We start from the raw sequence: 26,104 nt of genomic DNA, 5'->3' as shown, positions 1-26,104 counted from the left end.
GAGTTTTTTTCCTGGCTAATTTTAATATGGTTTACACCATAGAGGAATCGAATTTGTTAGCACGTACCATAAAGGTTTCATGTACCAGCTGTTACAACTGAATGAAAAATGTATAGTGTTTCTTGTTTTGTTTTTTGCCATTTTAGCCTAATTTTATTTAAATATGGCCATATGATGTCATTTTAGAATTTTAACTATTCTATTTAAATAGATGTATTTCAGTCCATGTTTTCTTCTTTTTTAAGTCCAAATATAGCGTACAACAGTACATATAAATTGTGTAAATACATGGGACTGGATTTTATGAAGTAAACTAACTCCAGAGGAATATTTGGAATATGAACAGTATTTAATTTTTAATTTTTATATAATCATGCATTCACCTGTATATTAAATATTTGGCTAGACTTGTTAGTTACAATTATATTTAGTGTTTGGGAGCAGTTTATTTGAGTGTTTCTCTTTTAAATTTAAATGAAAGTACTAATTGATTTATTACGCTAGTCACGTTAGTTTAAAAAGGCTTGTTTGTTAGCCATAACTGAAATGCCTTCTGAAGAAGTCACGATATTCTTTAGTGACGAAAAGTGTATGCGATTTACCACACTTTAAGGTTTTAAACTATTAGATTAATAAAGCAGTATTTTACTCTATTTTTGAAAAAACTTGATTCTCCTTGGATTAACAAAGCCACCTAAACTTCACAAGTGCAGTCAGTGTTGCTAGCAGCTTGGTTCTTTCACACATTACAAGAAGGGTCAATATACATCTTGAATTAAACCCTGAGCCACACCCAGTAAACTACTCCTACTCAAAGAAATATGATGAGTAGTAGATACATACTTAGTTTTCGGTTTCTTTCTGATATGAAAAATGGGGCCAACCATGTTACTAATGGCAAATGCTACTTCCCAGGGATGGGCACAGCACTCGGACACAACAGAGACTCCTTCCCTGTTCCCTCTCCCAGGTCCAACAAGAGTGTCTCTCTTGCCCACTGAGGAGACCCCAAAAGCCAAAGAGGACATGGCTACATCCCTAGTCCAAAGTGACTATCCATGCTACACCACAGGGGTCCCTAGGTAAAAGGAATGGTCTGAGGTACAGCAAATGGTCACAGCAGAGTCAGCCATCTGTGGCTGAGGCATAATGCTAGCCTGCTGTGGTGGCAAAGGCTGTTTGCTTAATTTTTTTCTTTTTGAGGCTAGAAGGACTGACTAATGGACACTTAGCCTGTTGCATGGTCAAGATGAAAATGGTATCTCTTTCACAGGGAACACTATCAGTCCACAGAAATTACTTTGACAGAAAAAAACACAGTAAAAAGCACTTAACACTTTGCCAACCTCACAGACTAAAAAAAAAGAAACCCAGTTTCTCCACAGAAAAGATATTTTGAGTTACTTTGCACTAATTTTAAAAAGACAGGAAAAAAGCGAGTGCTCCATTTAAAAATAGTTGGTCTTCAGACATTCTTTTAAAATAAAATATTCCTGCTTTACGCTTTAAAATACCCTTCCTGAAAAGAAAAGTAATAAAAACATCAACATAAAGAAAATGGAAAATTTTTCCCCAAAGGGAACTTATCTGCCCAGCAAGAGAGACCACAAGCCAACCATTAATACTCAAAAACCACAACGGAGTGTAGTCTTTGGCATCAGTAAAGCTTTGAAGGCCTTCGCACCCAATCTTGTATTTTTAGTCAGCTCAGCTCGAGCTGCTTGACAGTTCGGATGAATGGAAAGTGCCCTGAAGCATTGGAGGTTGGCCGGCTGTTATATCCTTGGAAGCATATAATCCATATTATAATTAAGTAGTGTAGTCTGTGCAGTTAAGGCTATTTTTTTGGGGGGGGGGCGGTGCTGACTGGTTTAGATTTCTAAGGTTGTTAAGTTGGTGCATCTCTGAATACTCCAGAGGCCAGTGTGAGAAAGGTCTCATTGTTGATCAGTTTAAATAGTTGTGAGGAGAACAAAAAAACCAACCAAATTCCAAGGTGTGTGAATGAAATTACATTTTAAACAGTGTTATTTAGATGTTCCAAGAATTTTTAGTCTGGAGACAGAAGTGATATTTCACCTAGGTTTTGTTTTAGAGAGTTGAGCAGTAATTTTTTTACCACTGACCCACTGAATAAGGGCATGAAAATCAGCCTAAAGTTGGAGTTCAAGAGAGGTGTAACAGAGCAGTTGGAGTGAAACACAACCATGTCATCAGCATAAAGCAAGAGAGGAAAATGGGACAAGTAAAAAAAAAAACATTTTTAATTTATTTTCTCTTAATTATAATCTTCTGCTATCATTGTTTGTAATACTTGTTTTTCTTGTACTGTATATTATGTATTGTATTTTCTGGAACTTTTCTCCTCGGGTCTCCACTGAAAATGGACAAAATCCCAATTGGACTAACCTGGTTAACAAATATCAATAAATAAATAAATAAAATAATAAATAAGTTTGTTAATGCAGACAGAAAAAGTGATATATGCCAGAATAGATCCTTGGGGGAACATCTTCCTGCAGAGGGAATGAGGAGGAGGTTGACAAATTGAAATTCACTGAGATGTGTTGGTATTAAGTATATTAGGTTCATAGGTTCATACTACGCTATCTGCCCTAGGACATTTATAAGCCTAGCCAGAGTGTGTGTGGCTTTCACCACCCCTGAGAATACTACGCCCTTTTAGGGTTTAGTTTACTGTGCCTCTGTCTAGTAGTGACACAGAGATGACCCCCGGGGTAAACCTACGATCTCCCATCCACTCGTCAAGATTTCTCTTGAATAGAGTTAGTGAGGGGCTCTGCCTAACATGGATTGGGATTCTGTTCCAGAGTGTAGGGAGCCTCTGGGTTATGAATCTGTCCCTCCAGCACGTCCTATTTATTTCTGTGTTGAGGTTTAAGTCTCTTGCTCTTGTGGCTCTGATAGATTTGGATTTTCTGAGGTGGAGCATGTCCATTAATTCCGGATTGGACATGGCCTTAATATTTATGAGCATCCTCGAGTTTAACTTAGTGTTTGTTATGGACAACCCATGACTATGAGGAAGAAGATGAGGTTTACAATTATCCTGAAGCTGAATCATGTAGTAGAATGAAAATGTAGAGGCAAAACAGCTAGAGGAGTGGATTCTAAAAATGCATACGTCACCCACACTTTGCATAAAGAACTGGTGAGACTATGTCTGAATTAACACACCCAGTTCTGGTGGCTGTATAACAGAAGTACAATAAGCTGGTAGATAGTGCAATGCAAATGCACCAACATTGCAAGGCGTTTGGTGTACTGAGGTATGTGGAAAGATAACGGGAGAGAGGAAGGGCAGATGAGATACAGTCTGGACAAACCTAATTATATGCATAATCAAGAAAGGTAAAGTTAAAAAGGAAGGAAAAGGGGAAGAGAAGAGGATATGTGTGGCAGCTGGCAGGGGTGGCAACAATTCAAAACATGCTATAAAAAAAAAAATATATATATATATATATATATATATATATATATATATATATATATATATATATATTTATGTATGTATGTATATATGTATATATATATATATATATATATATATATATATATATATATATATATATATATATATATATATATATACATACATATATATACATACATATATATATATATATATATATATATATATATATATATATATATATATATATATACACACACACACACACACACACACACACACACACACACACACACACACACACACAGAGAGAAAGAGAAACTGCTTTGGAATTTAATGTTAAATCTGTAATAGAATAAATATCAATTGAAGTGCTTCCAAACATGTTTGCCACAAATGGAAAAAGGGGATGGGGCAAGGGAGGAGTAGCTGTATAGGTATTACTGCAACACTCTGCTACAGATGACAGACCACAGATCTTCGGAATGCATATCTATATATTTTTCTTAAATTGTACTCTGTCGATATTTTTCCAAGAACATTTATCGCGCATCTTTTTTACACATGCTGTTATGAACATAGGAACTTTTTTTGATGTGCTAATCCTGACCCAACAAGAAAGACATGCTTTAATTCAATTGGCTCCTTTCAAATGGGCTACACGGCAGTTAGTACGCCAAATAAGAATGATATGCATAGTTCTTTGGTTCTGCTACCTACATTCTGATGTCCTATGGCACTGTGCAATTCTACTTTTGTGCTGAGCCAGTTCTGTCACCTTAAAATGCCTCACACATATTGTTTACCTAACTGTGCATTACTAGTACTATCCAAACTAGTGTTTTTCTCACCTGTATATGATGCACAAGTGACTCTTCCTTTCCCAGGTCTCCTTCATCCGAAGTGTGCAATGCCGTTGTTGTCTCACATAACCGGTCCATTAAAGATGAAATTTTATTTATGCTGCCAAAAAAATTGCCATCGCCTTGGCCTTTTGCTATGTCTATGCTGCAGTCTTCTTGGTCACTATGGAAACTATAGTCTGTATCACTGTCAGAGAGATCCTCATTTTCATTTTTACTTTCATTTTTCTGCTGTTTGTGTCCTTCCAACTGCAGGGTTGATGAGGAATCCTCAGAACCACTGTCCAAAGAGTTGTCAAGATCAAGGCCTTTCCTGCAGTTGCATAGTGGTTTATGTTCTACTGACAAGTTTTGCAGCTGGTTTGCCAAAGTATTCAACTCCTGTACACTGCATGGAAGTGCCAAGTAATCTTCATCAATTTCCCACTCCTTGTGTAAAGGAAGAAGCCAAGTAGTAGGTATATATCCAGAAGCCAGCCGCCTACCTTTCAAACTTGAAACACCACTACTTTTTCTTTTTATTCTCCTGTCTACAGAACTATGCGAGTAAAATTCTGGGGAACTGCTTACAAAGTATGTTGAAGGTTTCATTTCACATATTCTAGAAAGTTCTTCAAATGAATCAGGAAGTTCAAAAGTAGATGATGATTTCCTAAAGGCATACCCAATGCCAACTGGACTTGAAGCTCTCGGAGGAAAATGCAAATCCACAGAGGAGCTCTTAGCTTCACGATAGCAGCTGTAGTTCCTGCTTACATTGCAAGGATCAATAAATGAAGCAACAGTAGATCTTACAGTGCTATCTGGAGAAATGGAATAACTGTCAAGGTCTACACCAGAGTCATGTACTAAAGTGTCACAGATTAAGTCTTCTTTAACAGCTTCCCTAGAGCATAAATAATTAGGTTTTAAAGGATAAGTGTAATCAAGCAAATCCTCATATTCCTTATGAGGGTTCCAGTGTGGTGACTGACGATCTTGAAATGGCGGTGCATGAGCAGGAAGTGCACATGCCCAATAATCTGACTGGTAGGTGGACATGGCTTGGTTATTAATTTCTAGATTATCAACAGTATCTTCTGGTCTCTTTTGACTCAAAATATTCTGCTTTTTGGAAACTTTGAATGTACTGCTTTTAGGTAAATGAAAACTGTAGATTGGTGGAGCTACTGGATGTGAATATATAGAACCAGAGAGTGATTTTGACCTAATGTGTTCTGCAATACTGCAGTCTCCTGCAGACAGGTCAGAATGAGGCCATTTTTTAGACATTGCTGCCAGGGAACTAGACCTGCTCCTTGGTTGGTCATTCATACATTTCCAGGTAGATAATGCTGGCAAAGAACTAACTGCATTCTGAGTTCTAAAGTTCCAAGAAGATTCAACTGCAGCACTGTGATCCATATAGTCTGTGGATTCTTCTACTACTCTATAACCAATGTCAGATGCTGTCAGTGGTACTCTCGAGCTTGTGGAGACAGGTAGATGTCCTTCCTACAAAAGGAAACAAAAAAATAGCACAGTATTAGTAAGCACACATTTTGCTCAACTCACACAAGCTGATCTCACCTTCACAACAATTTTATCCATAATTTCTTCCAAAACCAGTAACTTGGCAACCAAAAACGTGGTCAGTAACAAAAGAAAGCACTAGAGAGAGCCAATTTTCCCACCCATATAATTATGAAAATTTTCAGCCAAAAATTAACACTGCAGATGGATAAGGAAGGTACAGCTGCAACAGGGTACTTAACATAACCTGCAATTCAAATAAGATCACTGCTGCAGGTCATTCACACTAAATATCACTTGGCAACAAGTGGGCATCAGCCTTCTAGTCAGACCTCAAGAGTAGTCACATCACCAGACCAAATGCAAGGTTGCCTCCCGCACATAGGGCATCAACTGAGAATAATGTAATCATCCTCTGACCATTTTTGAAGCAGAGAATCACAAACTACTGTGCCTAAACCCCTAGTCATAAACTGTGCCCCAAAAAAAAAACAGCAAGAAGAAAATTAAAGTTATGTTCTTACCATAACTAGGTATATGTGCTGTCCATTTTCATTCTTCCTCAACGTATGGATTCAGATCTGATCCTCAGATCCGACTGAGACATTTATTTCAGACTTAGGATCCAGGTCTCGAGTTCCTCTCTGTACCCAGTGTACTGCTGTATCACCAAATTACTAGATCAAGTTTGCTGCCCAGTCCCCATAGTATCAACAGAAAGGAGATAAAGAAAGGCAAGGCTCACACCTGGAACTATAGGCTCCAAAAGAGTCCATTAAGTCAATCCAGAAGTGCTCTGGATGGGGATGGATGGGAGGGAAGTTGAGGAAGACTGAAAATGGACAACCCAGACACCTAGTTATGGTTAGAACATAACTTACAAATCTGATGTTGAGGAAGAGTGAAAATGGACAACCCAGATACCTAGTTATGGTTAGAACATAACTTATAAATCCAATGTCGTCCTTTTCATTCTTCCTCAATGTATGGGACAGAGTCCCCAGCTGTGTTGCTCTTCGGTGGCCCTCATGAAAAGCTATTGCAGAGCATCACTGAACCAAAGGAGGCTCCAGGTCTACAAATAATATCCAATTTGTAATGAGACAAGAGTATGAGCACTGGACCATTTAGCTGTAGCACAAATGTGGTCAATAGATATTCTGTACAAAAAAGCAGATTAAGTGGCCATGGATCTAGCTGAACAAGCCTTGGGAGGCTTAGGTAATACCATGCCTTTTTGTGAATAAATCCAAAAGATACAATCTGTTATACATCTAGCCAGAGTGACTTTCGACAATGGATAACCCAGTCTTTTTGAGGAAAATAAAATAAAAAGTTGATCTGATTTTTGGAATTATTTTGTCCTATGAAGATAAAAACATAATTGTGCACATCCACTAGGTGTAGCATGTAGTCCCTGGTGTGCAAAAGTAGATGCTTGGAGGGGACAGTAAGGAGCCAACCGTCTAGAAATGGTAACACCTGGAATCCTTTGAGTCTCAAGTGACCAACCACTGCCATGTACTTGGCAAACACCCTGGGGAGCTGTGGTGACTCAAAACGTCATGGCTCTGAGCTGGTACTAACCATCTCCCAACCAAAAGCGTAGAGGTCTTTTTGATTGCCTGCATTTTGATGATACCGTATGCATCCTGAAGGTCTACACAGCACACCCAATCGTCCTTGTGAAGAAAAGGCAGAATGGACTGGATCTGGACCATTCAGAACTTTGTTTTCTTTACAAACTGTTTTAAATTGCTTAGATCCAGAATAGGTCTCAGGTCCCCCATTTTTTGGCACCAAAAAGAAGTGCGACTAAGTTCCAAATCCTATATGGTCTGGAGGGACCTTTTGGGTGACTGTCTAGCAGCATCAGAATCTCTTGTGCTGCTGCATTCCTCTGAGTAGGTAGAAAGTTGGGAAGTTTCTTCCTGTTGGGAGGAAGAAGGGTAAATGGTATGCAATAACCTCTGGATATTAGCACGCAAGTATCTTGGGTTATATTTGCCCAGGCATCTGGGTGCAAGGACAATGGACTCCTGACTGCCTCCAGAGTCGGACAGTTGAGCAGTGCCTCAGGAGCACTGATAAGGCCTATTTGAGAAAGAATCTAGAAAGCCTTGATTTTGTGGACCTCCTCTGCCTCTAAGGCGACATCTGCCATTGAAATTTCCCCCTCTGCCTCTGGTGGAATAGTCACTGGGTGGATCTTAGAAAGGACTTAGAAAGGACTCAGATTTGCAGAACTATATCTTCTTATCAACTCTTATTCCTAGAAAAGGTTGAGGCACAGAAAACTTGATTCTTATGGCAGACAGAGTCTTTCCCTCTTGCTCTCTGCGTGTCAGCATCTCTAACTGATGGTCCAAACAGGGAAGTGCCATCAAAGGGGACATTGACAGAAGAAGTCTTAAAAGGTTCTGTGAAGTCGCAAAGTTGCATCCAAGCATGTCTACTTATGGCAATGCCGGAACCAGCTGCTCGTGAGGTGTGTTCAGCTGTGTGAGAGATCAACCTCATAGAAGCACTGGATACGGACAAAAGGAGTGGCCAGTTTTGAAGATGTTCTTTTGAAGTCTTCAGCAGACATGGACTCACAGTTTTGGAAAGTTCCTTGGTCACAGAATACTCCGGTGTAGTACCCCTACAGAATGAACCTTGTTTAGGATCAGAGGGTGCAGTAGTTGAACTTATTGTAAAGACTGCAGTAGATCATCTAGGAACAGAAGGCTTCAGATCAGATGTCCAGACTTAGGATCCGGAAACATAGGATCCAAAGTCTTTCTAGATTTTGAAGGAGACTCCGAGGAAGCTCTGGGGGACTTTGGAAGGGAGTGCCTCCTATGCTCCAGGGGAGGTAATTTACTGTGTTTAGAAGGGGTTGAGCCCCTGAAGAAGTAGATGGCAGGATTCCTCTCAAAAAGAGTTTTGTTGTGTCGATCCACTAAAGCTCTGGGATTAAAGGTCGAACAAATCTTGCAACTGGTATCCAGATGATCAGTCCCTACACACACCTTGTGAGCATCCAAATTTGGATTTTATGCCCACAAGAAGTGAGTTTCTTAAAACCTGTGGCTTTTTCTGACATGGTGGCAGAGAAAAAAACACAACAATAACACAAGAAGAAAAACAGCAAAAAAAAAAAAAAACAGAACTACCAACAATGGTAATAGAAAAATACCCTTATAGGAAGGGTAGAAAGGGAATACCAACAATGATGAAGAGGACGAAAATTCAGTAGTTAAACCAGTAATCAAAATGAATCGACAAGTCCCAAGACCGTTTAACCGTTTATTGATTTGTAAATAAATAACAAAAATGACTTAGCGCTTTCACCCATTAACTTCACTGGGCATCAGAGTAAAGCATAATTCCCAATTCATCTATTAAATACAAATGCAACACCACACCCTCTAAATAAATGTCCAATCAGATAATTCAGTAATTAAATATTTGAATACTTAAAACAGTACATGACACACTAACAATTTAATATACTTTTAAAACATTAATACAAAGATTCATAATTCTATAAACACACATATACTAAAAAACTTTTAAAACTGATTTAAATAAAATGAGATCGATGTTTTAGAATACTAGAAATAGAAATGTATTCATTGATTCCTGGGGGGGGGGGTTAGAAGCATCCAATCTCAATTGCCATTAACACTCTTTTGCTTCCAATAAAATCTTACAGTCACCCCCCCCCCCCCTTATCATTTTGAGGAACTCTATCAATAACAAAAAAAAATAAAAATGTTTTTTAATTCTGACACTTTAGACTATGTGTATACAAGGAACTCACTATTTTTTTGATGTCCCTCACATGTTCTAAAATATGTAACCTTAACTTCTGTATAGTCTTCCCTATGTAAATGTGGGACAGCTCATGCATGTGGCAACATAAACTACCATATTCGTATTACAGTTACAAAAACCGGGACATCTAATAGTTCTCCTGTAATTGTGGATCGCAACATATGGTCCATCGTTTATAAATTTACATACACCACAAAAACCGCACTTACTCATTTTTGACATCTTTTGAATGCTAGGATCCACTTCATATTCCAATAATTCTTTTAAATTAACACCCTTGCTGTAAATAAACTCCGGAGGTTCACCCAAGATCTCTCTCAGCTCAGCTCACCTTTAAACACACATTCCCAAGTTGCCTGTATAATGGTCTTAACCTTATCTACTGTATCATTGTATGGGAGTACTAATGCAGCTCTCTTATCCCTCACAACCATATTGTTGTTATTATTGTTATTATCCCATGACCCCCCCAAAACGTGCACGCTGATTGGCCAGCGTGCCCGTTGTAAATAGAGTTATACTAATGGAAAAAGGTCCGGTTGCCCAGACTTTTTTCCATTAGTATAACTCGTTTTTTTAAAACACTGTCTCGCTATGTTAAATGGGTTTAACATAGCGAGACAGCTTTAAAATAAGCAACGGAGATCTCCGTTGCTTATTTTAAAGCTGTCTCGCTATGTTAAACCCATTTAACATAGTGAGACAGTGTTTAAAAAGGACGGAAAGCAAGATCTCCGTTGCTTTTAGTCTCGCTATGTTAAATGAGTTTAACATAGCGAGACAGTTTTAAAATAAGCAACGGAGATGTCCGTCGCTTATTTTAAAACTGTCTCGCTATGTTAAACTCATTTAACATAGCGAGACACTAAAAAAAAGCAATGGAGATCTTGCTTTCTCCCTTGCTTTACAACTCTGATGTACTGCGCAGGCGCAGTACATCAGAACTGCGCGATGCCAGACATCTGCGGAAGGGCAGTAAACAGGCATTATACTATGCCATTATTTAAGAAAAGTAATAGTTTCTTTTCTAAAATAATGTCATGGTATAATAGCAATAACCCACTTCTGGGTGTGGGTAATGCTAAATTTACCCAGGGTTGGCTTTGTTTGGTCCTCGGGCCTCGGGACCAAACCACGCCAACCGTGGGTAAATTTAGCATTACCCACACCCAGGCGTGGGTTATTGCTATATTAACCACTTCATTAGTGTTACTAAATCTCACTTTTGTTAACCCTCCTTTCAGTGTAGGTTGGAAAACAGTTTTCCTTTTCTCTGTCACCTCATTACTTATTTTAAGTAATATATCACAGGGATACCTGCTCTCACACAACATATCCATCAACTTAACCATTTCATTATGAAAATTCTCATTTACACTAACAAGCCTAGACAGTCTCACCATCTGTCCCTTCATAAGGTTTCTCTTCTGGAAATATGGGTGACAACTATTAAAATGTAAAAAAGAGTTGGAATAAGTTTTTTTTCCGATAAATACTAGAATTTACTACACCATCTTCCTTATACAATAAAATATCTAAACATTCACATTTATTCTCATAGGCATTACTAGTAAATTTTAAAAATGTTGTTGTACTGCCTAAATACTCTATACAATCTTGAACCTCAACCAGAGACCCCTTCCAAAATATCAGGATGTCAACTAAAAAGCGCAGATATAACACTATATTTGACATAAAACTCAAAGTAAAAACAAACAGTCTCTCACTCAGCTGAAACTAGATTTGCGTAAATGGGTGCACATCTAGCACCCGTAGCTAGACTGTAATCTGTTTAAAATACTCTCCATCAAACATAATAAAATTATTTAATAAGACTATTTCCATAAGCTCTACCAATAAAGCTCTACCAATAATCCCCACTTCACATTGTGAAATTCACTATGTCGTAACAAACAAATTTCAAAAAAAATTCCAATCCAACACTGTGCGGTATTACAGAAAATAAATTAGCCACATCCACAGTAACCATTAACAATTCTTCACTAATATTTAGTTGTCTAATTATGTCAAGACAGTGCCAAGAGTCCCTAAGGATGTGTGTGGTAACTTACCCAACACATTTTTACAACTGAAGTCAACAAAAGATGCAATAGCTTCAGTTTTAGATCCTCTTGCCGAAACTATGGGTCTAAATGGTGGATCATTCATATTTTTATGGATTTTAGGGATGCCAAAGATGGATGGTATAATTCTATGGTGCTTGTATTTGAACAGTTATGTGAAACACAAATATGAAGATGTTTACTGGCAGAGAAAGGTTTGGTTGACAATCTGACTAAGGGGGAAAGATTTTATTTAAAAGAATTACCTACTACTAATCGATACTGGGTTATGAAACCTGATGAAGGGGGTGGGGTTGTGATTATGTCTAACACTGATTATACATGCAAGATGTTGGGATTATTAAATGATTGTAAAACATGAAAGGGTGTCTAGGTATGAACTACATAGAACATATACAAAAATAGATTGGCCGTTACACGAATTTTTGATGGATGGGTTTGTTACCAAAGATGAATTTCATTATTTGATGGTAGATACATCGATTATACCATCCATCTTTAGCATCCCTAAAATCCATAAAAATATGAATGATCCACCATTTAGACCCATAGTTTCGGCCTGAGATCTAAAACTGAAGCCATTGCATATTTTGTTGACTTTAGTTGTAAAAATGAGTTGGGCAAATTACTACACATCCTTAGGGACTCTTGGCACTGTCTTGACATAATTAGAGAAAAAAAGAAGTTATGTCTTATCATAACGTTCCATCTGAGTTGTTGATCTTCTTCCAGTCATCACTGATGGGTTCGGTCCTGAGCCCTTGGAACAGAGTCGGCCTTATACCAAGCTTGCGTGCACCAAAAACTCTCAAGCTAAGCTGCTACCCACAATGCTATTTACTCAGTTCCCTCGGATCGAGTTTGGATGCAACATACAGAGAAAGAATAAGCCAGAGGCCATCTCTGCATAGAAACCCTAATACTCCATGAAGACCCAGAAGATCCACCAGGAACCTTAGGAGGGGGTAGGTGGGAGGGTGTGATGACTGGAAGAAGATAAACAACTCAGATGGAACATTATGGTAAGACATAACTTCTTTATCTGAAATTGTAAAAACACAAACCCAACAGGGTAATGACTAAATAAAACAAACAAAAACACAAATTCACGGACTGCACCAAGCTGTTTTAATGAAGAGCTAAACGGCTCCAAAATACTATGCGCTTTCACCATCAACTGATGGCTTCTTCAGAGTAAAAGGAGCTCATAATCTCATTCTTTAAATACAAAATTCCACATACACATTGACCAATCAACTTCATTGATTAATTACAATCCCAATAGACATACTGTTGTATCTTTTAAATAAACCATAAAACAAGCATGCTAAACTTGCTTAAAAGCATGTATTAAAACATTGATGCACTCACTTTGAACACACTCATTTACACATATTAGTATTGAAACCTTTATTTAAATTATTACCGGCTTTGTCCCAAGAAAACAAATCAAAATGACATTAAACAACCATAGCCCTTTGCCTCAAAATGGGCTTAATAGAAATATAATCGTTGAGTCCAGGGTAAGTTGTTGCATCTAGAATCACCTGCCATTTAAATTCTAAAGACTCAGCTCTGATGTCATCACTCCCTCTTTCATTTGTCATCACCCTATCAATTACAAAAAATATAAACTTTTTTAAAGTTAACACAATTCTTGGAATGCGACTACAACGCGTTATGATTATCCTTGTTCTTAACAGCCCTCTGGTGTTCTGCTATCCTTTCCCTTAATCTACGTATAGTTTTCCCTACGTAAAATCCTGCACATGTCGTGCAAGTCGCAAGGTAAACCACTTTTTTAGTGTTGCAACTACATTTACCCGGGCATGAAATTGCCTTGTTGTACCCCCTTACTGTCACATAGGGTCCATCATTGATGCATCTACAGTACCTGCACGACCCACATTTATACATTTGTGAACTTGTAAACCTACTTTGTGGCTTTTCTAATAAGTTCTTTATATTTGATCCTCTTGAAAAAATTACTTTTGGTGTTTGACCTAGTTCTTTTTGCATATCCATATTAAATGCCAGATTCCAAGATTTCCAAATAATCTCGATATTACATGTCTGTAAGTTGTATTTCAAGACAAGGGCTCTTGAATCAAACATTTTAGTATAAGAGGGTCCCATTCTTTCCATCTATAGTCCCCCTATTTTCTACCAAAATGGGTTTAAATGATGTCAACCTCTTTTTCATCACCTCTTTCTTTTTTTTTTTTTTTTAACCGTAATCAACAATTTCAATGGATATCCTCTGTCCAAAAACATTCCCATTAATTTATACATCTCCCTTTGATAAATCTCATCATTGCTCACAAGGCGTGACAATCTAACCATCTGCCCTTTAATCACACTTTTACGTTGATGTAATGGATGACAACTTGAGAAGTGCAAGAGATAATTACTATATGTCTCCTTTCTATTTATGTTACATTCTAAACCTCCACTTGTCTTAGTGAGTTTAAATATCCAAGAAATCAACTGTTTCATTGTGCCACTTGTATGTAAAAGAAAAAAATGGGGTAGAAGAATCAAGATATTCAACTAAATTCCTAGCTTCATCCTCATCCCCCTTCCAAAGAACAAGTAGGTCGTCTAGAAATCTATTATATAACACAATACGTTCAAAAAAAGGGGTAGGGAACAAAAATGTTTCCTCCCAATGTAGAAGTACCAAGATGGCAAAAATGAGGGCACATTTGGCCCCCCATTGCCACCCCTGATATTTGATGGTAAATTTCTCCCTCAAATGTCATATAGTATTTTTAAGCACTAGTTCCATAAAATTAACTACATTGTTCAACTCTACAGTACTCAAATATTTACTTCTCAAGAGGCTCTCTCTAAATACTCCAATCTTTCTTCTTGGGGTATTGTTGAAAACAAAGTGACCACATCTATAGTGAGGAATGACCAATTAAAGTCATCCTTATCAATACTACTAAGTCGCTGTATACAATGCCATGAATCCTTCAATATGTGCCCAAATTTATTCAACAAACCTTGCGTATTCCTATCAACATAAGCTGCCAAGGGCTCAATTTTAGAACCCCTTGCTACTATCGGTCTGAAAGTGGGGTCATTGATATTTTTATGGATTTTGGGAATGTCAAACACCACAGGTGTAATTGGATGCTCAACTACCAAAAAGCCATATTCTTTTTCTTGTATCAACCCCTTCCAACAATATATCCATTAGGAATGTATCAATTTTTTGATATGCTATATTCATCTCACATCTAGAGGCTCTCTGGTAAGTGTTATCATCATTTAAAATAATTTCCATTTTGGCTATGTAATCAAAGTGGGACATAATGACCGCCCCACCCCCTTTATCGGGTTTCATAATTCTAACTTCTTTATTTGTGATCAATTCTTTCAACGCTAACCTCTCCTGCTCTGTGTGGTTATCTTGTTCCCTAATTTTGTTCTTCTCCAAATATGCTCGTATGTTGTCAACAGATAACTTCTCAAACAATGCCACATCCTTATCAACAGGTGGAATAAATGTGCTTTTCCTAACTAATGAAGAAGGGACAAAATCATTCTGAACATTTTGCCTTTTAAAATACAAGGCTAAATTTAACTGCCTAGTATATATTTTCAAACTAGTAAACAAGTCCACAATATTATGACCAAACACCGGAACATATGTGAACCCCTTTGCTAACAAGTCATGATGCATTTCTTTTACTTCCAAGGCACTGAAATTATAAACAGTGAAGCCAGCTTTCGTATTCACTTCACATCCAAATTCAGCTGCATCATTATTATAACAAAATATGCCCGTAAAAAGGCTGTTGTCACTTTCAACACCACATGCAAGTTCAACAACATCAGTATCACATTCCAGAATATTAAAAGATGTATCACTATGGTTGTTAATGTCAATCGCTTCATTATGGTGGCAAAAGTCCAGTCCTTGAATCATATCCGCCTCTGATTGTTGTTGCTGTACCACCGCCCTCTCGTGTTGTAACGACGGTTCCCTTGTTGAAAATTGTAATGGGAACCATTGGACTGATTCTCTGAACCACCCCCCATTTTGTTTCTCAGGCGTTCGGATCTCCTTGGGCCCAGAGATGTTTCTAAAAAACCAAGATGTTCCTCATTGCATTCCCCAGAAACATGTTCATCATTACAATCACATACATTATCCAAGTTGTTGTAGTTCTGCCCATTATTTGAGCCATACTTGTTGATGGCCCTGTTGTTGTTAGTGCCAAAATTATATGCCATATTGTTCTTAAAGTCAGACAGGTCTCTTGATAACTTTTTGATTTTTGTTTTGACATTCTTGTCCACAAACTTTTCAATGTTATTGAGCACAACATTATATTGTTTAACATATTGAAAAAACAATAAATCACAAGTAATACTTTCATTTAAAGTTACGATTTCTTTTTCAAGTAGTTCTAACTTACTCTTGTTATTTTGAATAATGATGTCCAAAATCTCTAACCCAGTTTTATCATACAAATCCACCAATTGCTAGTAAGCGATAGATACTTTTTCGATCCCATTCGGCACTTTATTGAATCTAAGTCCTTTCAGTACTTGCTTCAAAGCGATGGATTTGGAAAGAAATGCGTTATCCAGTTGTAGGCCCCGGAATTTACGGCAAATATTTTCAAAATGCTCCAACTGCTTTTTTAAAGATGGCGTCAGAAGAACCCTTCCCTCCTCCTTCGAGACAGAGAAGTCAACATCCGGAATGGGCAACCACTGTTTAATGTCCATTCGGTTCTGATGAATTCCGGCACCAACCTGGATACCTTCACCATTGGAAACACCCCCATCTTCTTTGATGTCCAAGCCTGGAACGGAATGCAATGTGAACAGCTGGGCCTGCGAGTCCGTCACCGTTGCCTGAGAAGACTTTCCAGCATCCACCTGGGTCTGCGTGAGCAACGTCGTCAGCTTCCTAACCAAAGCTGTTAATTCCTTTATAACCACTTCCATAGAGCCAATCAAAATGCAATTGAATAAAATAAAACAATTCCTCAGAAAAGCAGCAGGTGAAGCCGAGAAATAACACTTGTAAAAACACAAACCCAACAGGGTTATGACTAAATCTTCTTTATCTGAAGTTGTTAATCTTCCTATTCATCACTGATGGGACAGAGTCCCCAGCTACTTGGAGAACCTGGGTGGCCCTTATGGAAGAACATTCCTGAGAACCATTGAGCCAAAGGCCGCTCTTCCCCTGGAGATCAGATCCAACTTGAAATGCTTGATAAAAGTGTGGGGCTTAGCCCAAGTGGCAGCTGCACAAATGTCATCCATGGATTAGTTTGAAGTGATACTGTGTCCTTATGAAAGATCAGATAAGGGCTCTTGATACATAATGTTTGTAATTCCAAAATTCATCTTGCTGAAGTTATAGCCACCAGAAATAAGGATTTCCAAGATAAGAATTTTAGATCATAGGTGGCAGCCGACTCAAAGGGGGACAGAGAGAGAGCCTGCAGAACCCAGGACAAATTCCATGCGACCAACAGCTGTCTGATGGGAGGCCTGCTATGAAAAATAGCCTTGAGGAAGGTCTTGCAAATACAAGAGGAGATACGTGGTACTCCTTCAGATCCATTATGGAAGTTGGAAATAGCTGCTAGATGGACTCGGATGGTAGAAGCTGAGGCACCTTTGTCGAACAGCTCAGCCAAATAATGAAGAATAGTGGCTATGGGGGCTGAGAATGGGTCTAGCTCCTGATTACGTGACCAAACAGAGAATATTTTCCATTTATCCTTGTAAAGTTTTCTGGTGGATGGTTTATGAGAAGCCAAAATAATATCCTGGACAGGTGAAGAAAGGGTTTCTTGTCTGGCAACTAACGGAAGTGGAGAAACCAAGCTGACAGCTTGAGGGTGGACAGATTCGGAGGAGTTGGCCCTTGTGGGTGAGAAATTAGGTCCTGACGAATGTCTAGGATCCAAGGAGGTCATAACAGATGAGGTCGAAGGAAGGGGAACCACACCTGACGAGGCCAAAACGGAGCAATGAGGATCACTTTGCTTCTCAACCGAATAGCCTTCCGCAGAACGAGGGAGATCAGAGGGATCGGATGGTAAGCATAAAGGGGACCCGTGGGCCAATCGTGGACTAGAGTGTCTCTTGGAGACTCCCCGAGAGGGGGAAAGAGGGCAAAGTAGCTGCTGCATTTTGCATTTGAAGGGGAGGCAAAAAGGTCACAGCATGGCTATCCCCAGCAACTGAAAATTTCCATCGACAAACTCAGGTTGAGAGACCACTCGTGAGGATGAAGTATGCATCTGCTCAGTCTGTCCGCAATCACGCTGGAGCTCCCCAGGATGTGCGTTGCAATCAGGAAGTGGTTGGAAGCTATCGCCTACTGCCAGATTCTCATGGCTTCACGACAAAGGGGGTAAGATTTGGTCCCTCCCTGTTTATGTACCAGACCACGGACATGTTGTCCGACTGAACAGCATCATTCTGGACGAAAGAAGCGGATGAAAAGCTTGCAATGCCAAGAGCACTGCTCTTAATTCCAGGACACTGATATGCAAATTGACCTCTACATCGGACCACGTGCCTTGGACTGACTTTCCCTGGAAGTGGCCCCCCACTCCATCAGGGAATCATCCGTGGTCACCGTGGTGCTGGGCTGTGGAACCTGGAAGGAACGACACCAAAGATTTTCGTCTGTATGCATGCACCAGAGGAGATCTTGTTTGCAAAAGTTGGTGATGAGAATCTTTAAGCTCAGGGGGTGGAGACTGGGTATCCACTGGGCCTGAAGAAGCAATTGCAGTAATCTCATGTGTAGTCTGGCTAAGAGGACTATGGGGATGGTTGCGGCCATAGATCCTAAGGCTTGAAGAATCTCCCTTGCAGACACCTTGCTTTGGCAGAGTATCATCTGAACTTGTGCCCAGAGTCTCTGAAGCCTGTGGAGAGAAGAGAGATTAGGCTTGACTGCATGTTGAATACTGCCCCTATGAATTCCAGTTGTTGCGATGGTTGAAGGTTTAATTTCTGCCAGTGTATGGTGATGCCTGACTCTGCTACAGCCAAAGTGTAGCGGAGGGCCCTGACCAGAAGACGCTTGTTGGGGGTGGAGAAGAGCCAATAGTCTAGATATGGAAACACCTGGAATCCCTAAAGTCTCAGATGAGCTGTTACCACTGCAAGACATTTCGTGAACACTTTGGGGGCCGTCGAGAGACCGAAAGGCAGGGCTCTGAATTGGTAGTGATTGGCTCCCAGCCAGAAGTGAAGGAGGCTCCTGGAGTGCTTGTCCATCTTGATATGGTAATACACATCTCGGAGATTTAACGAGCACATCCACACACCCTCCTGCAGATAGGGGAGAATGAACTGAATCATGACCATGCAGAACTTGGTCTGAACTACTGATTTGTTTAGATGACCGAGATCCAGAATGGGCCTCCAGTCCCCTGTTTTCTTTGGCACCAAAAAGAATCTTGAGTAGAACCCTGATCCGCACTGATCTGAGGGGACCTTTTGGATGGCTCATTTTTGAAGAAGCTTTTGTAGCTCAGAAGCTGCCTCCTCCCTTGACTGGGTGGAACATCGGGAAGGGATTTCAGAGGTCTTGAATAGGATATTACTGGAACATGGTAGCCTCTGGTAATGATTCTCTGCACCCACTGATCGTTCGTAATGGACAGCCAGGCATGTTTTTGCAGAGAAAAACACTCCCCGACTGCTTCCAAAGGAAAGCAATTGGGCAGTGCTTCAGAAGCGCTGATATGGTCTACCTGAGAAGGAATCTCTAGAGCCCTGGTTCCGGGGACCCCCTCTGCCCCAAAAAGGATATCTTCCGTTATTGGAACCCCCTCTGCATCTGGAGGAGTCCTCACCATGTGCGTCTCGGAAAGGACCTTGAGACTTCTTGTGCCACATCTTTCCGCTCCTCTGATTCCTGAAGAATGAACGCTGAGGTTTGGAAAAGCTTAGGCCAATGGTAGACAAGGTCTTCCCATCTTGCTCGCACCTGGCTAGTGTATCCTTGACCTTCACATCAAACAGAGCCGAAGGCACGCGGCATTTAGAAAGGAAGACTTGAAGGAGTCTGTGAGGTCACAGATGCGCATCCAGGCGTGACGTCTCAGGACTACGCCTGCACCCACAAGCTCTAGCTGCTCCTTCGGTTGCGTGTGACAGCAACCTCATGGATGTATTAGATATGGATTCTAAGGTGACAAGTTGGGAAGCAACCTTATCTCGTGCTCCATCTGATACTTGACCCGTGAAGGTTCCTGAGTGTTCAGAGATAAGATCTCTCCGAAGCCTCGTAAAGTGTGCCATAAAGTTCAGAGACCTAACCGCGAAGGTCATTAACGCAAAGACTCGCTTCCTTAACCTGTCCACTGCCCGGGACTCTCTGTTGGGTGGGTGAACAGCAGGACTCTCTTCTGCAAGGTTCTTTTTTGAAGCAGCTGCCACCACCATAGCATCCACTGGCAAGCCTCTGGACCAATGGGGTTGATCCTCTGGAGGGGAGAGAACTTTGTCTGATCTCCTGGGGATGGCCTGAACAGAGTCGGGGTTCTTCCAAGCCCATTGCACAATGAGTTTAACCATCTCATCGGCCGAGGGGGGGGTCACCCAAGAAATAGAGGGCCGAGAGCAAAAGGCCTGCAGGAATATGGATTCCTCTGAGAAAGGGGTTGAGGACTTCCAGTCACCCCTCTGTTTCAAGATTTCCATGATGTCCCCGAAGGAGACATCACATCAGGGGATGACCATGGGGACCCTTCCCCATCATTGCAGTCTGTAACCTCTATGAGTGACTCCTCCGGGGAGTCAGTGCGTTTCCTCTTACACACTCGTGTCCAAGGGGGTTCTTCAGTGGGAACATCCGAAGAAGACTCGGAAAGTGAAATGCTCTGGACAGGGGTCTCCTGGGCCTTGCACTCTCGGAGTCCTGGGGGGGGGGTGGACTTTGACAGCTGTGGCTCAGAGGGAACTGGGGGAATAGCCAACTGTGGAGGACTGCTGGCAGCAAGCGCCCTCTCCATCACCCTGAAAGCGGGCCCACCCGAAGAGGAATGGGAGCCCCGAACAGAAGACAAAATCGGAACCAAGATCACACCCTGCTCCAGACGGACCCCAGGGGACAGTGCCTTAACCAAGCTCTGAGCAGTAGTCACCTTCTGATTCGAAGTCGGGGCCGACATAACTGTCAGAACCGGGACTGGGGGCTCAATCCCCCAAGCAGGAGATTGAGGAAGGATGGGTTCCAATGGAACCGGCACCCAAAGTGATCTCTGAACCTCAGACAGAGTTGTTGTCGGCGCCGAGGAAGGAATTCCTCTAGTAAAAGTTGGGTAGATGAGCATTGGAACCGAGGGGTCCAAGGGTGGAGAGTAAGTAGGGGTTGCTGGAGAAATAGACCCAAAGCCAGGAGTGGAATAGGGTCCAGGCAGATTTGAGATTCCCCTAGCAGTCAGCAGCTGATCAAAAAGTCGCACCACATCCATTCGGAAAGGCTCCTGATGGATCTCACCGATGCATCTGAGGGGGAGTCAGGCCAGTCCAAAAAGGAGCTGCAGGCTTGTCCAGCAAACAGGTCTACATTGGATGAGTATCGGGACCGTGGTGTGTCGCAGAACGGCACAGACAATTCCAATTTTGCAACCAGTAATAACGGTATGGTCAGAGCTGTGAACGGGCTCAGAGCAAAAGTCACTATAGGAGTGGACGACAGGAACGGTTCCAAGGACGTTGTCAGAACTGATAGCGAGGTCGAAACGGACGAAACTGGTGCCGATAAAGAAAGTACAGTTGTGTACACTTACCATAAATGTAGATGTTAGAGTGTATTCACTGTTGCAGCCATTACATTTGGGTAATCCTGCTGGCAGGTTGCCCTCAGCCGGCCTGAATTCCAAAGTCTTGGGTCCTGCGTCAGCAGCTGTAGCCTCTTCCCTGACGTCAGGTCATCAGGGGTAAAAAAGAAGCAGCAGACACCATTCTCTTCAGTTTTTCTTGCCCCAGACGTCAGGTGCCCCCTAACAGGGTAGCCAAAATTTACATACACACACACATATATATATATATATATATATATATATATATATATATATATACATACACCAATATAAACTTTACCTTCATCTACATGCAAATACACCACATAGGTTGTATAAATCAGAGAAGGAAAGAAATGTTCCAGCAGAAAAAAGGGGGGAGGCAGGTGGGTAACCTGGACCGCAACAGTGAATACACTTGACCATCTACATTTATGGTAAGTGTACACAACTGTACTACGTTCTTCGCGTTTCACTGTTGCAGTCACTACATTTGGGTAGAGTCCCAAAGCTATGGTTGGGAGGCTGGGGATAAACAGCATTACGAGCGGCTATGAGGCCCTGCAGAACTGCAGTGGCAAAGCCTTCCCTGGATTTAGAGTAGAGTGGCAGATTATAGTGCTTTGTAAAGGTGTGCACTGAACTCCAAGTAGCAGCCTCTGATATGTCTTTGGTTGGTACTCCTCTGTGAAAGGCTGCTGAAGTGGCTGCATCTCTGGTTGAATGTGGCCTAATGCCCTTAGGCACTGGCTTGCCATGATGTAAATAGCAGAAACGAATGCAGTGGCCTATCCACTTTGAAATAGCCTGCTTTGAGATAGCCTTTCCTTGTGATCCTGCAGCATATGCCACTAGTAATTGCTCTGTCTTCCTGAAAAACTATAGTTTTGTACCTACCATAAATGTAGATGTTCGAGTGTTCACCCTGCTGCAGTCATCACACTTAGGTTATCCTGCCATCGGGCGGTCCCGCAGTCGGCCCGAGTTCCAAAGTCTTGGTCCGGTGTCGGTTGCTGTCACTTCTTCTCTGACATCAGTACACCAGGGGTCTACAAGAGGCATCCAACGCCATTTTCTTCAGTTTTTCTTGCCCCAGATGTCAGGTGCCCCCAATAGGTAGGCAATATATATATATAAAAAAGTACATATAAAAATAAAACAATACCTTCAGGCACAAGCAAATACACCACAGAGGTTGTATAGGATAGAGTGGTATAGATATGTCCAGCTAGTTCAGAGGGGATGGAGGGAGGGTAACCTGGACTGTAGCAGGGTGAACACTCGAACATCTACATTTATGGTAGGTACAAAACTGTACTATGCTCATCATGTTACCCTGCTGCAGTCATCACACTTGGGTTGAATCCCAAAGCTAAGGATGGGTGTGGAGTTAAACAGGGTTAGAAGAAGCTAGTAGGCCCTGCAAAACTGCAGTGGCAAAAACAGCTCTAGTCTTAGAATATAGAGGTAAGTGATGGTGTTTGGTGAAGGTGTGCACTGAACTCCAAGTTGCAGCTTCCAGAATATCCTTGGTTGGCACCCCCCTGAGAAAGGCTGCAGATGTAGCTGTAGCCCTGGTGGAGTGGGACCTAATGTTAGCAGGTACCCGTTTCCCATGATGCGTGTAGCAGAACCGTATGTAATGTCCTATCCATTTTGAAATGGTCCGTTTTGAGATAGCTTTTCCTTGTGATCCTGCAGCATAGGCTACAAAGAGCTGGTCAGATTTTCTGAAAGCCTTAGTTTTATCCAAGTAGTAACGTAATTGCCAGTGAATGTCCAAAGAGTGCAGGAGTCTTTCTCCTTTGTTCTGGGGATTTGGGGAAAAAGGCAGGCAAATGAATGGTTTGGTTTAGGGCCACACTGGATACCACCTTTGGCATAAAGGAAGGGTTAGTTCATAGAGAGACTCTGTCCTGATGAAAAATGAGGAAAGGCTCCACTGCCATTAGTACCTGTAGCTCTGAGACTCTTCTAGCTGAAGTTATTGCTAGTAGCAGGGCAGTTTTCCATGAAAGAAATTTTAAATCAGCTGAAAAAGCTGGTTCAAAAGGCGGCAGTGTAAGCTTTTCCAGAACAAAGTTGAGATCCCAAGTAGGTGTTGGTGCTCTCCTCGGCGGTCTTATATTCTTAGACCCTCTGAGGTACTGTCTAAGGAGTGGATGTGAAAATAAAGGAGGATCCGTGTTGTAATGAGCTGAAATTGCTGAGACGTGGATCTTAATGGATGAAAAGGAAAGTCCTTTGTGCAACATCTCGGTTAAATATTGTAGAATCTGAGGAATGTTTGGATCAAGGGGATTTTGGCCTTTAGCCTGGTTCCAGGCGCAAAATCTTTCCATTTATCTGAATAGGTTTTCCTGGTGCTGGGTCTTCTGGCCTCCAGAATGACATCCATAACAGCTTTGGATAGAGGTGTGGGCTGGTTTTTTAAACGTGGCTGCATGGCAAATTACCTAAAGTCTTGAGCTGGCTGTGTAGAATCTGAATGTCTCGCTGAGTGAGCAGGTGAGGAATTTGTGGTAAAATCCATGGGGGACCGTGGGCCATGTTCCTTAGAATTGGATACCAGTGCTGGCATGGCCAGTCTGGTGCAATGAGTATAATTTGTGGCCTCTCTAATCTGACTTTCAGCAGTACCTTTGCTAGAAGAGGCAGTGGAGGAAAGGCATACACTGTTAATGTTTTCCAACTGAATGAGAGGGCGTCCACTTTCCAAGCTTGTGGATGGAATGTCCTTGTGCAAAATTTTTGAAGTTGGTAGTTTTGGGGGTTGGCAAACAGATCTATGTCTGGGCGTCCCCATCTTTGAGTTATCATTGCAAATACTTGTGGATCTAGTTTCCACTCGTGGGGATCCATGATGTTTCTGCTTAGGTAGTCTGCCAATGTGTTTTTCTTTCCTGGCAGGAATTGTGCTTGTAATTGAACCTGGTAAGACAGTGCTGTGTTCCACAAGGTCATTGCTTGCCAGCATAGAGGGTAGGAATGTGTGCCCCCTTGCTTGTTTATGTACCACATTACTGTGGTGTTGTCCATCTTTATTATTAGTTGTCCTGGTTGTAAGAGGTCCTTGAAAGCTGTTAGGGCATTCTGTACTGCTAGCATTTCTTTTTGATTGATATGCAGATGCCTTTGATCTGTAGTCCATTTGCCCTGAATGCACTGTCCTGCCATATGTGCTCCCCAGGCATAGTCAGATGCATCTGTTGTGATAGTTTGCCTGGTTGTGGGTAAGGTGAAAGGCCGACCCTTGTTAAGGTGGGTAAGGTGAAAGGCCGACCCTTGTTAAGGTGGCATACCTGAGCCCACCATAGAAACTCCTGTTGAAGGCAGGGAATGAGTGGCATCATTGTTTCCAAGCTGTGGCTGTGTTGAGTCCATACGCTTTTCAGGTACCATTGTAATTTCCTCACATGCAGTTTTGCAAATGGTATTAGTAGTATGCAAGATGCCATGAATCCCAAGGCCTGCAGAATTTTTCTTGCAGGGAATTGGGTCTTTGTTGCCATTATTTTGAAGTATTGAGTGAGCTGTTGTTGCTTGTCTGGCATGAGATAAGCCATCTGGGCCGTTGTATTCAAGCTGGCACCCAGGAATATTATGTTTTGTGAGGGCACTAGTTTTGATTTATTTTTGTTTACTGTGTACCCTAGGCAACTTAGAAGGTGTTTGACAAATGCCAGATGCTTTAAAAGAATGTCCTTGCTTTTTGCCTGAATAAGGCAGTCGTCCAGGTATGGGTATATTTGAATTCCTCTTTGTCTGCAGTATGCAATTACTGGTGCCAGGCATTTTGTGAAGACCCTGGGCACAGTAGATAAGCCAAAGGGCAGTGCAGAGAATTGATAATGGGTTGAACCTGCAATGAAGCGGAGGTATCTTCTGCAATTTTGTCTGATAGAGCATGGAGGTATGCCTCCTTGAGGTCCAACGTTACTAGCCAAGCATTCTTGCCCAGCATGGGAAGAAGCTGCTGTAGTGTTAGCATCTTGAATTTTGGTACTTGTAGATAGGTGTTCAGAATTGAAAGATCCAGAATGGGTCTCCATGCTTTGTCTTTTCTTGGGACTAGAAAGAGTCTTGAGTAAAATCCTTGTCCCTGCTCCTGTGTAAGTACCTGCTGAATGGCTCTCATGTCCATGAGAGCTGTAATTTGTTTTTGTGCCTCTGCCCATTGATTTGGTGGCAGGTTTGGCATTCCTTTTATCCTTGGCAAGGTATGAAAGTGGAATCTGTATCCTTGTGAGACAATGTTTAGGACCCCATTTGTCTTTTGTGATGATGTACCAGTTGTCTGCAAAAAGTGCTAATTTTCCTCCGAAGGGAGCTGCCAAGAGAGATTTGCTTGGTAGTTTTGAGGATTGAGTCATTGTGTTTGTCTTCTGCTAGCTTGGGGCCTGTCTTCTCCTCCTTTCTGTGTAGCAGTACCCCATTGGCGAGGTTTGTAAGGGCCTTGTGACTGACCTCTGCCCCTTGGGTGTCTGTATTTGCCCCTCTGTGATCTGTCAGAAGCTGGAAAGGACCAGTTTTTTGTTGGCCAATTTCTGCTGAAACGAGGGGGTTGTACCTGTAAACAATCCT

General features: G+C 41.3%; 1 protein-coding gene across 1 annotated transcript in view; it reads right to left on the bottom strand.

Moving 5' to 3' along the window:
• The window catches only part of CEP68 (centrosomal protein 68), an 864,321-nt gene that overhangs the window by 413,538 nt on the left and 424,679 nt on the right, over positions 1 to 26,104 (bottom strand). The window contains exon 3 of the mRNA XM_044055708.1: positions 4,285 to 5,790. Within this exon, the coding sequence (XP_043911643.1) occupies positions 4,285 to 5,790 (1,506 nt within the window). The remainder of the gene's footprint in view (positions 1 to 4,284; positions 5,791 to 26,104) is intronic.

This window comes from Protopterus annectens, chromosome 1.part2 (assembly GCF_019279795.1).
Source record: "Protopterus annectens isolate FY-2018-M chromosome 1.part2, PAN1.0, whole genome shotgun sequence".
Taxonomy (NCBI): domain Eukaryota; kingdom Metazoa; phylum Chordata; order Ceratodontiformes; family Protopteridae; genus Protopterus; species Protopterus annectens.
This window is presented reverse-complemented; position numbering and strand designations above follow the sequence as displayed.